We start from the raw sequence: 15,438 nt of genomic DNA, 5'->3' as shown, positions 1-15,438 counted from the left end.
TAGTTTTTGTTGTGTTGATTTATTTGCTTGTTTTTTAAGGAAACAAACTGCTACATCTGCTAGTGAAGCGAAACGCTGTGTTTTGCTCTGAAGATTCTGCAGTTTTTCAGTCCTGTCGTGGTTCATAGACTGCAAGGAATAATGCTAGTTACATGCCAGTGAACTATATTTATTCTTTTTATATGAAATGCACAAATTTTGTGGGGCGATGGCAGTGGTACCACTTACTACCTTATGTAAAATACGATCATTGTCACCAATATTGCCATCATCTGTTTAATACTCCCAGTGTATTTTCTCAAAGTCTGTTTACTTAAAATTGTATGGAATGACATAATAAGCAGTAAAATCTAAATTATACACACACACACACACACACACACACACACACACACACCCCTCCTTCAGATCCTTGGCTCCCGCCTAACCTATACAGACACAGGTGTGCCCTCAAGGAATCCAGAAAAAAGCAACAACTGGGAAGCTAAAGGGCCGAGCAGAGATTCCAGCTGCCAAGTGCTGGGAAGAGAGGGTTTAGTGTTCAAATTACAGCAAGTTAGACTTGATAAATGTCTCAGGCTTTCCACTGAAACCCCAGAAGATCCGTAAGGACCATATCTCATGATCAAGGACTATGCAACAGGATGAAGGGGAAAAACAAAAAAGTGCCACCCTAACAAAGCCTAAAACAAAACCTTCAGAGGATCCACCAGAACAAAACTCAATAATCTTTAGAATAAGATAACATACTCCAGAATCTCTACAAGGTATCACCTTCGATGTTTTGTATAGAATGAAAATTTAATAACATACAAAGAAGCAGGAAAATATTACCCAAAATCCAGGAGGAAAATGGTCTATACATGCGGCCCTACAGATGACCCAGATGTTGGAATTAGCAGACAAGGAATTTAATAGTATAAATATGGTGAAGGGTTTACCAGAGAAGAAGAACACAATGGATGAACAAATGAGAGAATCTCAGCAAAGAGATGGAAACTATAAGAACCAAAGGAAAATTTAGAATATAAAATGGTGATTAAAAATTATCCAAATTGAAGCATAGAAAGAGAAAATAGAATTACAAAAGAAGAGAATCAAAGACCTGTGGAACAACATCAAAAGGTTTAACTTTTTCGTAATTGGAATCCCTGAAGGAGAGAGGGTAGGTAGAAAAATATTGAATAACTAATAACTGATTTTTTTCTAAAATGGATGAAAGACCTCAACTTACAGATCCTAGAAACTCAACAGAACTCCAGGCAGGATAAATACAAAAACAACCACATTTAAGTAGAAAAGAATCAAACTGCTGAAAAACACAAGTAAATCTTAAAAGCAGCCAGAGAAAAAGGACACATTAAAATTAGGAAAACATGTATAAGAATTACTTTACATCAGATATAGTGGAGTCTGGAAGATAATGAAATAACATCTAAAATACTGAAAGGAAAAAACCAATAAGCTAAGAATTCTATATCCAAGCAGGAAAGTTTCCTTTAAAAATGAAGGAAACTGACAAAAGACTGACAAACAAAAGCTGATACAAGGTCAAAATACAAAAATCAATCTTATTTGACAAAGGAGGATAGAATATACAAAGGAGAAAGGACAGTCTTCAGTGGTGTTGGGAAAACTGGACAGCTACATGTAAAAGAATAAAATTAGAATATTCTCTAACACCATATACAAAAATAAACTCAAAATGGATTAAAGACCTAAAATGTAAGACTGGATACTATAAAACTCCTAGAGGAAAACAGGCAGAACACTCTTTGATGTAAATCGTAGCAATATTTTTTTAGACTCGTCTCCTAGAATGGAAATAAAAACAAAAATAAACAAATGAGACCTAATTAAACTTCAGAGGTTTTGCACAGCAAAGGAAACCATAAACAAAACTAAAAGACAACCTACAGAATGGGAGAAAATATTTGCAAACGATGCAACCGATGAGGAATTAATTTACAAAATATACAAACAGCTCAGACAGCTTAATAAAAAAAACCCAAACAACCCAATCAAAAAATGGGCAGAAGACTAATATATAGACATTTCTCCAAAGAAGACATGCAGATGGCCAACAGGCACATGAAAAGATGCTCAGCATTGCTAATTATTAGAGAAATGCAAATCAAAACCACAGTGAGGTATCACCTCACGTTGGTCAGAATGGCCATCATCAAAAAGTCTACAAATAATAAATGCTGGCGAGGGTACAGAGAAAAGGAAACCCTCCTGCACTGTTGGTGGGAATGTAAGTTGGTGCAGCCACTATGGAGAACAACATGGAGGTTCCATAAAAGACTAAAAATAGAACTACCATATGACCCAGCAATCCCACTCCTGAGCATAAACCTGGACAAAACTCTAATTTGAAAATATACATACACTGCAGTGTCCACAGCAGCGCTATTTACAACAGCCAGGACATGGAATCAATCTAAATGTCCATCAACAGAGGAATGGATAAAGAATATGTGGTGCATATATATACAATGGAATGTTAGTCATAAAAAAGAATAGAATAATGCCCCTTGCAGCAACATGGATGGACCTAGAGATTATCATGCTAACTGAAGTAAGTCAAACAGAGAAAGATAAATACCATATTATATCACTTACACGAGGAATCTTAAAAAATGATACAAATGAACTTATTTACAAAACAGAAATAGACACACCCTTAGAAAAGAAACTTATGGTTACCAAAGGGGAAAGCTGAGAGAGGAGAGAGGGATGAATTAGGAATTTGGAATTAACAGGTATACACTACTATATATAAAATAGATAAACAACAAAGACATACTATATGCTATAGGGAACTATATTCAGTATTTTTTTAAAAAATAAATTTACTTATTTATTTATTTATTTATTTATTTATTGGCTTTGGGTCTTTGTTGCTGTGCATGGGCTTTCTCTAGTTGCAGTGAGCAAGCTCAGTTGGGACTACTCTTCATTGCAGTGTACGGACTTCTTATTGTAATGGCTTCTCTTGTTGTGGAGCATGGACTCTAGGTGCACAGGCTTCAGTAGTTGTGGCTCACGGGCTTAGTTGATCCTCGGCATGCGGGAGCTTCTTAGACCAGGGATAGAACCCGTGTCCCCTGCATTGGCAGGCAGATTCTTTTTTTTTTTTTTTTTTAACAGCCAATAAACAGCATATATTTAGAGCGTACAATTTGGTATCCAATCTCCCAATTCATTCCCCCCCAACCCTCCCCACTTTCCCCACTTGGTGTCCATGTGTTTGTTCTCTACACCTGTGGCTCTATTTCTGCCTCGCATTTCCTCTTTCATAGTTGTTAGCATTTGCCTTATGTATTGAGGTGCTCCTATATTGGGTGTGTATATATTTATAATTGTTATCTCCTCTTCTTGGATGGATCCCTTGATCTTTATGTAATGTCCTTTCTTGTCTCTTGTAACATTTTTTATTTTAATGTCTATTTTATCTGATATGAGTATCGCTACTCCAGCTTTCTTTTGATTTCCATTTGCATGGAATATCTTTTTCCATCCTCTCACTTTCAGTCTGTATGTGTCCCTAGGTCTGAAGTGGGTCTCTTGTAGACAGCATATATATGGGCCTTGTTTTTGTATCCATTCAGCCAGTCTGCGTCTTTTGGTTGGTGCATTTAGTCCATTTACATTCAAGGTAATTATCGATATGTATGTTCCTGGTACCATTTTCTTAATTGTTTTGTTGTTGTCTTTGTAGGTCCTTTTCTTCTCTTATGTTTCCCGCTTAGAGAAGTTCCTTTAGCATTTGGTGTAAGGCTGGTTCGGTGGTGCTGAATTCTCTTAGCTGTTGCTTGTCTGTAAAGCTTTTGATTTCTCCGTCGAATCTGAATGAGATCCTTGCTGGGCAGAGTATTCTTGGTTGTAGGTTCTTCCCTTTCATCACTTTAAATATATCATGCCACTCCCTTCTGGCTTGCAGAGTTTCTGCTGAGAAATCAGCTGTTACCCTGATAGGAGTTCCCTTGTATGTTATTTGTCATTTTTCCCTTGTTGCTTTTAATAATATTTCTCTGTCTTTAATGTTTGTCAATTTGACTACTGTATGTCTTGGCGTGTTTCTCCTTGGGTTTATCCTGCCTGGGACTCTCTGCACTTCCTGCACTTGGGTAGCTATTTCCTTTCCCATGTTAGGGAAGTTTTCAACTATAATCTCTTCCAATATTTTCTCAGGCCCTTTCTCTCTCTCTTCTCCTTCTGGGACCCCTATAATGCAAATGTTGGTGCGATTAACATTGTCCCAGAGGTCTCTTAGGCTGTCTTCAGTTCTTTTCATTCTTTTTTCTTTATTCTTTTCCGCATCAGTGATGATCACCATTCTGTCTTCCAGGTCACTTATTCGCCCTTCTGCCTCAGTTAATCTGCTATTGGTTCCTTCTAGTGTATTTTTCATTCCAGTTATTGTGTTGCATATCTCTGTTTGTTTGCTCTTTAATTCTTCTAGGTCTTTGGTAAACTTTTTGATCTTTGCATCCAGTCTTTTTTCAAAGCCCTGGATCGTCTTCACTATCATTATTCTGAATTCTTTTTCTGTACGGGTGCCTATCTCCTCTTCATTTAGTTGTTTTTCTGGGGCTTTATCCTGTCCCTTCATCTGGTACAAAGTCCTCTGCTTTTTCATTTTCTCTCTCTTTCTGTGGTTTTCAGTTCCACAAGACGAAATACTGCTGATACTGCTTGATACTGCTGTCTGCCCTCTTGTGGAGGAAGCTATCTGGGAGCCTCCTGTGTGCTTCCTTATGGGAGGGACTGATGGTGGGTAGGGCTGGGTGGGCGGAGCTCAGTAAAGCTTTAATCTGCTTGTCTGCTAATGTGTGGGGCTGTGTTCACACCTTATTGGTTGTTTGGCCTGAGGCCACCTAGTGCTGGAGCCCACAGGCTCTTTGGTGGGGCTACTGGCAGACTCTGGGAGGGCTCACACCAATAAGCACTTCCCAAAACCCCTGCTGCCAGTGCCCCTGCCTCCTCAGTGAGCCACAGCTGCCCCCCCACCTCTGCAGGCAACCCTCCAAAACCAGCAGGTAGGTCTGGTTCAGTCTCCTATGGGGTCACTGCTCCTTCCCCCTGGGTCCTGGTGAGCACATTTTTTTGTGTGCCCTCCAAGAGTGGAGTCTCTCTTTCCACCAGTCCTGTGGAGGTCCTGCAATCAAATCCCGCTGGCTTTCAAAGTCAGATTCTCTGGGGATTCCTCCTCCCGTTGCTGGACTCCCAGGTTGGGAAGCCTAATGTGGGGCTCAGAACCCTCACTTTAGCGGGTGGACTTCTGCAGTACACCTGTTCTCCAGTTTGTGAGTCACCCGCCCAGCATTTATGGGATTTGATTTTAACGCGATTGCGCCCCTCCTACCATCTCATTGCGGCTTCTCCTTTGTCTCTGGATGTGGGGTGTCTTTTTTGGTTAGTTCCAGTGTCTTTCTGTTGATGATTGTTCAGCAGTTAGTTGTAATTCTGGTGCTCTTGCAAGAGGGAGTGAGCGCACGTCCTCCTACTTCTCCATCTTAATCCTATCTCTGGCAGGCAGATTCTTAACCACTGCACCACCAGAGAAGTCCCTCAGTATCTTGTAACAACTTATAATGGAAAAGAATCTGAAAAAGAATACACACACACACAAACATATATATCTGAATCACTTCATTGTATACCTGAAACTAACACATTGTAAATCAACTATATTTCAATTTAAAAATCAATTTTAATTCTGTATACTAGCCACAAATAAATGGAAAATTCAATTTACTTTTTACAGTGGTATTAAAAACATTGAATAGCTAACAATAAATTTTTAAAAGATGTGCAAGATTTCTAAAATGAAAACCACAGGACATTACTGAGAGAATTTTTTAAACATCTAAATAAACAGAGAAGTTTTCCATTGTAATGGGATTGGAAAATAATAATGTTAGGGTGTCAGTTCTCCCCAAATTGATCTATAGATTCAGTGCTATGAACAACTATACCCACAAATTTAATAACAGAAATTAAACAGACTGATTCCTTGAAAGACAATCTGCCAAAACCCATACAAGAAGAAGTAGGCAATCTGAATAGGCCTGTGTCTATTAAAGTTGAATCAGTAATTAATAACCTTTCAAAATAGAAAGACCGAGGCTCAGGTGGTTCACTGATGAATTCTACCAAACATTTAAGGAAGAAATTATACCAAGTCTCTACAATGTCTTCCAGAGGGTAGATCAGAGAGAAAATGTCCTAACTTATCCTTTAAGGGCAGCATTACTATAATACCAAAACCAGAAAAGACATTAAAAGAGAAGAAAACTATAGACTAATATATCTCAGGAATATAGACACAAAAATCCTCAACAAAATATTAGCAAAAAGAATCCAAAAATGTAAAAAAAAATAATACATCACAACCAAGTGGGATTTTACCCCAGGTACATAAGGCTAGTTCAACATTTGAAAATCAATTAATGTAATCCATTACACCAACAAACTAAAAAAGAAAAATCACATTATCATATCAATAGATGCAGAAAAAGCATTTGAGGAAATCCAACACCCATCCATAATAAAAGCTCTCAGTAAACTGTGAATAGAAGAGAACTTCCTCAACTTGATTAAGACTATCTACAGAAATCCAACAGCTAACATAGTGAGAAACTTGAAGCTTTCCCACTAAGATCACGTTCAAGGTAAGGATTTCCCCCTCACCACTTCTTTTTAATATCATACTAGATGTCCTTGCTAATGCAACAAGGCAAGAAAAGGCAATAAAAGGTATACAGATTGGAAAGGAAGAAATTAAAACTGTCTTTGTTTACAGATGGCATGATTGTCTATGTAGGAAATCCAAAAGAATCAACAAAAATACCTCTTAGAATTAATGAGCAATTATAGCAAGCTTGCAGGATATAAGGTTAATATGCAAAAGTCAATTGCTTTACTATATACAACAAAGAACAAATAAAAGTTGAAATAAAAACACTATCATTTATATTAGCACCTCCAAAAATAAAATATTTAGCTATAAATGTAACAAAATATGTACAAGATCTATATAAGGAAAACTATAAACTTGTGATCAACAAAATCTAAGATGTAAATAAATGGAGAGATATTCCATGTTCATGGATAGGAAAACTCAATATTGTCAAGAGTCAGTCTTCCCAACTTGACCTACAGATTCAGTGGCATCCCAATCAAAATCCTAGCAAGTTATTTCATAGGTAGGGACAAACTGATTCTAAAGTTGATATGGAGAGACAAAAGATCCAGAATAGCCAACACTTGTTCTTCTTCTTTGCAGAAGAACAAAGTTGGAGCGTTGATGCTACCCAACTTGAAGACTTACTATTAAGCTATAGTTAATTAAGACAGTGTGATATTGGCAACAGTATAGACAAATAGATCAATGGAAAAGAATAGAGAGCCTGGAAATAGATTGACTGTTATCCCAGGAAACTTTTTTATACACATTGATGAACTGATTCTGAAATTTATATGAAAATGCAATAGGACCTAGAATAGCCAAGATCATTTTGTGGTAGAAGAGCATTGGAGTACATAAATTGCTTGAATTTAAGATTGCAAATCTACAGTATGGTATTGACATAAGGATAGAGAAATAGACTAAGGGGAAAAAATAGGTAGTCCAGAAAGAGACCTGCACACTTAATGCGCTGATTCTCTGAAAAGACACCAGTGGAATCAATCAGAAAGGAAAGCTATTTCAAAAATGATATTAGAGGAAGTTCCCTTGGTTAGGATTCCATGTTTTCGCTGCTGTGGCCTAGATTCAGTCCCTGCTTAGGGAACTAAGATCCCGCAAGCCACACGACCCAAAAGCAAAAACAGAAACAAAAAACTGTTATTAGAAGAATTTGATTCTCAAATGAAAAACAAACAAACAAACAAACCTCCTTACTTCATGCCATACTCAAAAATTAAGATGGATCATAGACCTAAACGTAAGACTATAAAACCCCTAGAAGGATACAAGAAGAAAACTGGAACGTTCACAAATATGTGGAGATTATGCAACGTGTTACAGAAAAAACAATGGGTCAAAGAAGAAATCGAAAGAGAAATAAAAAAGTACCTCGAGGGACTTCCCTAGTGGTGCAGTGGTTGAGAATCCACTTGCCAGTGCAGGGGACAGGGGTTTGATCTCTAGACCGGGAAGATCCCACATGCCACGAAGCAACTAAGCCTGTGTGCCACAACTACTGAGCCCACATGCCACAACTACTGAAGCCCACACACCTAGAGCCCGGGGTCTGCAACAGGATGTGAGAGATAACAAACGTCTGGTGATTCATTTCCAAGGAATGTAGTAAAAGTTTGCAGACGTGACCAAAAGCTCCTACCAGAAAGTAATGGGCAAAGATTACCGCCAAAGGTAGCAGAACAAAGGGAGATGTGGTAGCTGTCACGACGTCATAGAGAAGGCCTAAGCCCTCCAATCAAATAGTAGTAGAGTACACATTGTAACCTCATTGGTAGGCGATTTTCGGGAAAGCGTGTGAACCCTACAGTACTCAGCCGATGAGGAACCAAGGGAGGGATTTGCGGACTAGGAATAAGAAGAATTTCTGTGATCATCACACGTGTGCCTGTCCTGGCAGACACAGCAGACACCCATTCTTGCAAGACAGATATTAAAGTCTCGCCTTACTGTGCTCTGGGCTTCTGTTGTCCTTTCTTTGGTAATCGGACATGTGAACTTTATTTCTCACACAAGAGAAGCCACTGCAATGAGAAGCCAGCGCACCGCAATCAGGAATAGCCCCCACTTGGGGGGGAATGGATTGGGAGATTGGGATACCAAATAGTACACTCTAAATATATGCAGTTTGTTGTATATTAACTGTATCTCAATAAAAGTTCTTAAAAAAAAAAAGAATAGCCCCCACTCACCGCAGCTAGAGAAAGGCCGCGCACAGCAGTAAGACCACCACAGCCAACTAGTTAATTAATTAATTAATTTAAAAAAATACCGTGAGACAAAAATGAAAATACAACATAGCAAAATTTATGGGATGCAGCAAAAGCAGTTCTCAGAGAGTTCATAGTGATAAACGCTTACATTAAAAAACAAGATCTTGGAACTTCCTGGTGGCACAGTGGTTGAGAATCCTCCTGCCAGTACTGGGTTCACAGGTTCAATCCCTAGTCCGGGAAGATCCCACATGCCTCGGAGCAACTAAGCCCGTGAACCACAACTATTGAGCCTGCACTCTAGAGCCTGCAAGCCACAACTACTGAGCCTGTGCACCTAGAGCTCGTGTTCTGCAACAAGAGAAGCCACCGCAATGAGAAGCCTGCTCTCCACAACTAGAGAAAGCCCACGCACAGCAACAAAGACCCAATGCAGCCTATAAATAAATAAATAAAATAAATAAAATTTTTACAAAGACCCTTAATAAACAACCTAACTTTTTCTGCAGCCATTGAGATGATAATATGAACTATACATTTGTTGATGTCATCTGTCACATTGATGTGTGGATATCAAGCCATCTTTACATCCCTGGGATAAATCCACTTGATTATGTTGTATGAGCCTTTTAATGTATTGTTGGATTTGGTTTGCTAATATTTTGTGGAGGATTTTTGCATCTATGTTCATCAGTGATATTGGCCTGTAATATTCCTTTTTGTGTGATATCTTTGCCTGGTTTTGGTATCAGTGTGATGCTGGCCTCATAGAGTGAGTTTGGAAGTATTTCTTCTTCTGCAGTTTTTTTGGAGTAGTTTAAGAAGGATCGATGTTAACTCTTCTCTAAATGTTTGATAGAATTCTCCTGTGAGGTTGTCTGGTCCTGGACTTTTGTTTCTTGGGAGGTTTTTTTTTTCCCCTCTAATTCAATCTCATTACTGATAGTTGGTCTATTCATATTTTCTATTTCTTCCTGATTCAGTCTGGGGAGATCATATATTGATAGGAATTTTTCCATTTCCTCTAGGTTGTCTATTTTATTGGCATATAATTGTTCGTAGTAACTGAAGATAGCTTTCAAAAGCAATGTACATCGTGGGAATGTAAATCCCAAGATCAGAATAGTGTTTACCTTTGAAAAGCTGGGGGAAGGTTGGAGGGTAAGTGGATGGGTTGGAGAACATATACAAGGAGGGCTTCAACTTTAAAATATCTTGTTTCTTTTAAAGAAGAGAGAAATTTGAAGCAGATGTGGGAAACAGTTAAAAGTGGACAAGCTACAAGGTGATGGGGATATTCACCATATTATTCTTTTTACTTTTCTGTATGCTTAAAATGTTTCAAAATAAAAAAAAACCCCAAACCATTAAGTGGTATGTTGTAGTGATGCAAACAGTGCTACCTATCAAACATCTTGGAAATAGAGATAATTGACCTGGGAAACTATCAGATGAGCCACTGTGGCTGTTAAGGTGATGAAGCTTGTACGGGAGGAAAAATAACGGGCCCTCTACCCTTCTAGGTCTTGGCTGAGGCTCCCATGGAGTAAAAGACTAACAAGAGAGAAACAACTTTAATTACATACAGACATGTTTCACTTTCAGGTGTAAGAGGAAGAGAGTGCCTTCTAGACCTGATCGCCACGTTTCTGGTGCTACAGTTCCTTCGCACCAAGTTGGAACAGGAGGGAATAGTCATCAAATCACTGATGCGACTGGATGAGGCTTCCGTTTCCAGGTGACTTAAACTCACTTATATTTTCAATCACTTCTTTTCTTTTCTTTTTATTGGCTGCTTTGGATCTTCACTGCTGTGTGCAGGCTTTCTCTAGTTGTGGAGAGTGGGGGCTACTCTTCGTTGTGGTGCTTGGGCTTCTCGTTGCAGTGGCTTCTCTTGTTGCAGAGCACGGGCTCTAGACGCGAGGGCTTAGTAGTTGTGGCTCACGGGCTCTAGAGCACAGGCTTAGTAGCTGTGGGCACGGGCTTAGTTGCTCCGAGGCATGTGGGATCTTCCCAGACCAGGGCTCGAACCCATGTCCCCTGCGTTGGCAGGCGGATTCTTAACCACTGTGACACCAGGGACGTCCTTCATTTTGTTTTAATCATGAACAAAAGAAGCTGTAGCAAGTGTATGTGTGTCGGCCAGGTTTTTATTATATTGTTTGTGGATCCAGTATAATAATTAGGAAGAGTAATTCCTAAATTAACAGTAATTCTCCTCCTCCCCACACAGTTATCTTAAGAATGAAAAGAAATTGCTTAGGCTGTGGGAAATTACATTCCTGTTAGATACCCAGTCAGTAACCACACCCTTTCAGTGGAATTCTTGTCATAACAAGCAAGACCCAGGGGCGGACAGTGAGCCAGGTAAATAGTAAATAGTGCCCTGAGTTTTAAAGCATTGTGTGTGAGGCTAAAGGAAAATTTGTTTTTACGTTTTTTTTTTTATTCCAGAAAATATTAGAGTAAATAGGGAATAATTTTTTGTTTTGTAAGTTTCTGTGTATAATAAACCTCTGTATTTTGAAAATATCTAGTGTTTATCTTTAGAAATTAACAATTTTTTACCACATTTACTTTGAATAAAAGTGGATGCCCATATACCCTGAGAAAACAATAACCCAAAAAAAATTATGTACCATAATGCTCACTGCAGCATTATTTACAATAGCCGGGACATGGAAGCAACCTAAATGCCCACCAACAGATGAATGGATAAAGAAGATGTGGCACATATATACAATGGAATATTACTCAGCCATAAGAAGGAATGAAATTCAATTATTTACAGTGAGGTGAATGGACCTAGAGTCTGTCATACAGAGTGAACTAAGCCAGAAAAAGAAAAACAAATACCGTATGCTAACTCATATATATGGAATCTTAAAAGAAAAAAAAAATGATACTGATGAACCCAGTGACAGGGCAAGAATAAAGATGCAGATGTAGAGAACAGACTTGTGGACATAGGGTTGGGAAGGGGTGAAGGGGAAGCTGGGACGAAGTGAGACAGTAGCATTGACATATATACGCTACCAGATGTAAAATAGATAGCTAGTGGGAAGCTGCTGCATAACACAGGGAGATCAACTCGATGATGGGTGATGACCTAGAGGGCTGGGGTAGGGAGGGTGGGAAGGAGTCTCGAGAGGGAGGGCATATGGGGATATATGTATAAATACAGCTGATTCACTTTGTTGCACAGTAAAAACTGGCACAACAGTGTAAAGCAATTATATTCCAATAAAGAGCTAAAAAAAATGTGGATGCCCAATTTATGCTGAGCAATTACAAATCAGCTATGTTTTTATGCAGTATTTGGAAGTGACTACAACTATTTCCTGTTTAAAAACATTTTTTTCAAGGCTGTAGCTGACATTAGATGTGTGTATGGAGGGTGGGGATTTGGAGGATGAAGATGGATTATTTAGTTAAAAAAAAAAACCTCAACCTTTCTTAACTAACACTCGCATGAAGCTGGAAGTGTGAGCACAGAGATAACTTTGCTCACAGGGAATATCTTGCCTGTGCTCTTCCACGTGAGGCAGGATGGAGGTGTCAAAGGGAACTGGAGCTCGGAGACTTCAGGTGTAGGTGGGTCCTGGTTTAGTACTCTTTTCACTGTAGCATATTGATTTTATGTGCTTTTGGAAAATCTAACAATTGCGGGGCCTGGGACAAGAATACAAACAGAGACTCACACGTTATGTCTAAGTGTTTAAAAATTATAAATTAAACTAGCAAATTGTTAAATAAAATATGTCTAAAGCGCTACCTCGACCACAAATACAACTTTGTTACCACCTAGCAGACCAGGTTCAGATTTAGAATTCTGGGACCTCTTGAAGTTTTATGCTAACATGTGGCAGTGTGGAAAGAACCAGCTCTGGGGCCCTGGCCCCCAGCCCTCAGCTGACCCCTGGCACCTCAAGAGGCCTTGAGTGCGGGTATCAATACTCTCCTTGCCATCAAAAATCCGTCCATGCCCTGTGCAAATGGCCACCCTTGTGTACACATACACACACACACACACACACACACACACACACACATAATTCAGTTATGTTTTTTCAAAAGGCAAGATAGGGGGAAAACTAATAAAACTAATAAAATATTATCTGTAAGGGGAGGGGGAGGAGACAAGGATGGAATTTAGGTTTCTCCTAATGTACCTTGTTTATGGTTTTGACTTTGAAACTATGTAAATATTTTACTTAATAAAGATCAGATATCAGAGAATAGAGATTGATCATGTTAAATTATACCACGGGAATGTAGTCAGCAATGTCTGGAATATGAGGAGATAAATGGCAAGAGAAAAAAGAGGGGAAGGTGAAACCTATAAATTAAAGGATGTTTGAGGCAATATGTAGCCTTTATTTGGATCCTGATTTGAGCAAAACCCACTGTAGTAAAAAAAAAAAAGACAATTAGGGAATTTAAACATTACCTGGATATTTTGTGATATTAAAGAATTATAACTATTTTTAAGTTTCATGTTTAGGAAAAAGTTTTTATCCTTTAGGGATAACATACTTACAGATGAAATTAAAATAAGTTAGTAGATCTAGTTGTATCGTCTCACAAGGACTGATTAAATTCTCTACTCCTGGGGAACTGCCTGCTGGTCCAGTGGTTAGTACTCCACACTCACTGCGGAGGACCTCGGGTTCAATCCCTGGTCGAGTAACTAAGATCCCACAAGCCACATGGCTCAGCCCTAAATAAATAAATAAATAAATACTCTATTCCCAGCAGCATCAAATGCAAAATAGGTACTCAGAAAATAATTAACTGAGAATTTTACTAATGTAATATATAGCTTCATTAAAAAAATAACATTTACTAAATGAAAATGAAAAATACGTTGAAGAACTAGTATATGGGACTGAAAAGTTAGTATTTGATTTGATAGGCACAACCAATGAGCCACTTCTTCTATTTAAATCTTTTCCAACTATGGTAGCCATTAGAATAAGTATTAACAACTTTGAACCTACTTTTGAATTGCAGTAGCACAAACTATTAAATGAAGATTTTCAAAAATAGTGATGTGCATTCTGTCATATCACAGTAATACATGCTCTTATTGTATGACTGTTACTGTGTGAGCAAATGGTTTGTTGGCACTTTATTAAATAAAAGTATTTTAAATAATTTTTATTTCCTGTTTTTGTATATTTAAAACTTTTATATATTTTCGGCTTCATGGTGTACATACCACTAATGCAGTAGCACATTGCTTGGAGGTGTATGAACAAAATTTTCGTGTTGGTAAAATGGTCAAAGATTAGAGGCCATCTGGATTAAAGGAAGGCCAGTTGAATTAGAATATTTAAACTCAGTCTTGTTGCTTTCAGTAGTTAGTAACTATCCGAAGACTAATGATTGTTGGGAAGCACAGGTCTTTTAACCCCCGTGGGCATGCCTGCTATTTAGCGTGTTCACGTCACGCTGATACTCGGCAACATTTCCTGATTGCCAACTCTGCGCCAGAGACTGGTAAAAACGTTCAGTTCATTCGTGTTGCTGACTCCCACAGCAAACCTGAAGGATCTCATGTTACTGTCATAACTGAAGGAACAGACTTCCAGTGTTGAGTGAAAGCTGTAACAATATCACATAACCAGGGATTAGGACTCCACGCTCTCACCGCTGGGGCCGGGTTCGATCCCTGGTGGAGAAACTAAAATCCTGAAAGACAGGTGGCCAAAAATAACAAAAAACCAACAATGTCACACGAGCAATATTGTGTGATTGCAGAGGCAGAATTTGAACTCAGTTCTTCACCACCACACTACTCTGATGGCCCTTTCCCAGTTCACAGGGGACAAAATCAGAAAGATGGAGAGAATTCTCCAAATTTTCAGTTTCCCCCATATTCTTTAGCATATGTTACTACTTCTTTACTAACAAGTTCTAGCAGTTAACAAAACAAATGAGGAAGTAGCTAATTAATATTAATGAAAAATCTCACAATTTTTCTGGGTCTTTAGTAGACCTGAATATTTGACACCATTTTCTGAACACAAATTTGAAGTTTTTATGTTACGCACATTTTACTAGTAAGTTGTTCCTGGTTTGTGTGCTAAAATTAAATATATACCAGTTTCTTGGGTGACTCTCAGGTACTTCACAAGTAAAGAATCCAGCTGAGAATTCCAAGGACAGTAGAAAGGAGTTTGTAAAGTAGCGTTGTGCCTGTACTCAAAGAGTGGAAAGGGGATGACAGCAAACAAACACGTGGTGGGGCGAAGAAGCTTGAGTTGTCCTGGAGGCAACAAGAAGGTTTGTGGAGCACAGTGGAAGCTGGGCAGCCAGGGGGTACTATATTTCAAAATGTTTCGAATAAGTTAAAAGCACCATGTGAGGCCGGTGGAAGAACTTTCATAAAATGTCAGAGAGGAAAAAAAAAAGTCAGAGAGAACTGCTTTTTCTAAGTATCTTAATTGGACAGATTTTGTCTGATATAATGTGCTGGATTTGTTACCACATTACGTTTCATCTGTAATT

General features: G+C 38.6%; 1 protein-coding gene across 18 annotated transcripts in view; it reads left to right on the top strand.

Moving 5' to 3' along the window:
• PARP4 (poly(ADP-ribose) polymerase family member 4) overlaps nucleotides 1-15,438 on the top strand; it is a 105,075-nt gene that overhangs the window by 87,479 nt on the left and 2,158 nt on the right. For all 18 annotated transcript variants that reach the window (XM_057707097.1, XM_057707089.1, XM_057707094.1 and 15 more), the window contains one exon: nucleotides 10,531-10,663. In XM_057707097.1, the coding sequence (XP_057563080.1) occupies nucleotides 10,531-10,663 (133 nt within the window). The remainder of the gene's footprint in view (nucleotides 1-10,530; nucleotides 10,664-15,438) is intronic.

This window comes from Hippopotamus amphibius, chromosome 14 (genome assembly GCF_030028045.1).
Source record: "Hippopotamus amphibius kiboko isolate mHipAmp2 chromosome 14, mHipAmp2.hap2, whole genome shotgun sequence".
In the NCBI taxonomy this organism is placed as follows: domain Eukaryota; kingdom Metazoa; phylum Chordata; class Mammalia; order Artiodactyla; family Hippopotamidae; genus Hippopotamus; species Hippopotamus amphibius.
The sequence above is the reverse complement of the archived record's forward strand: the minus strand, read 5'-3'. Positions and strand labels throughout refer to the sequence as shown.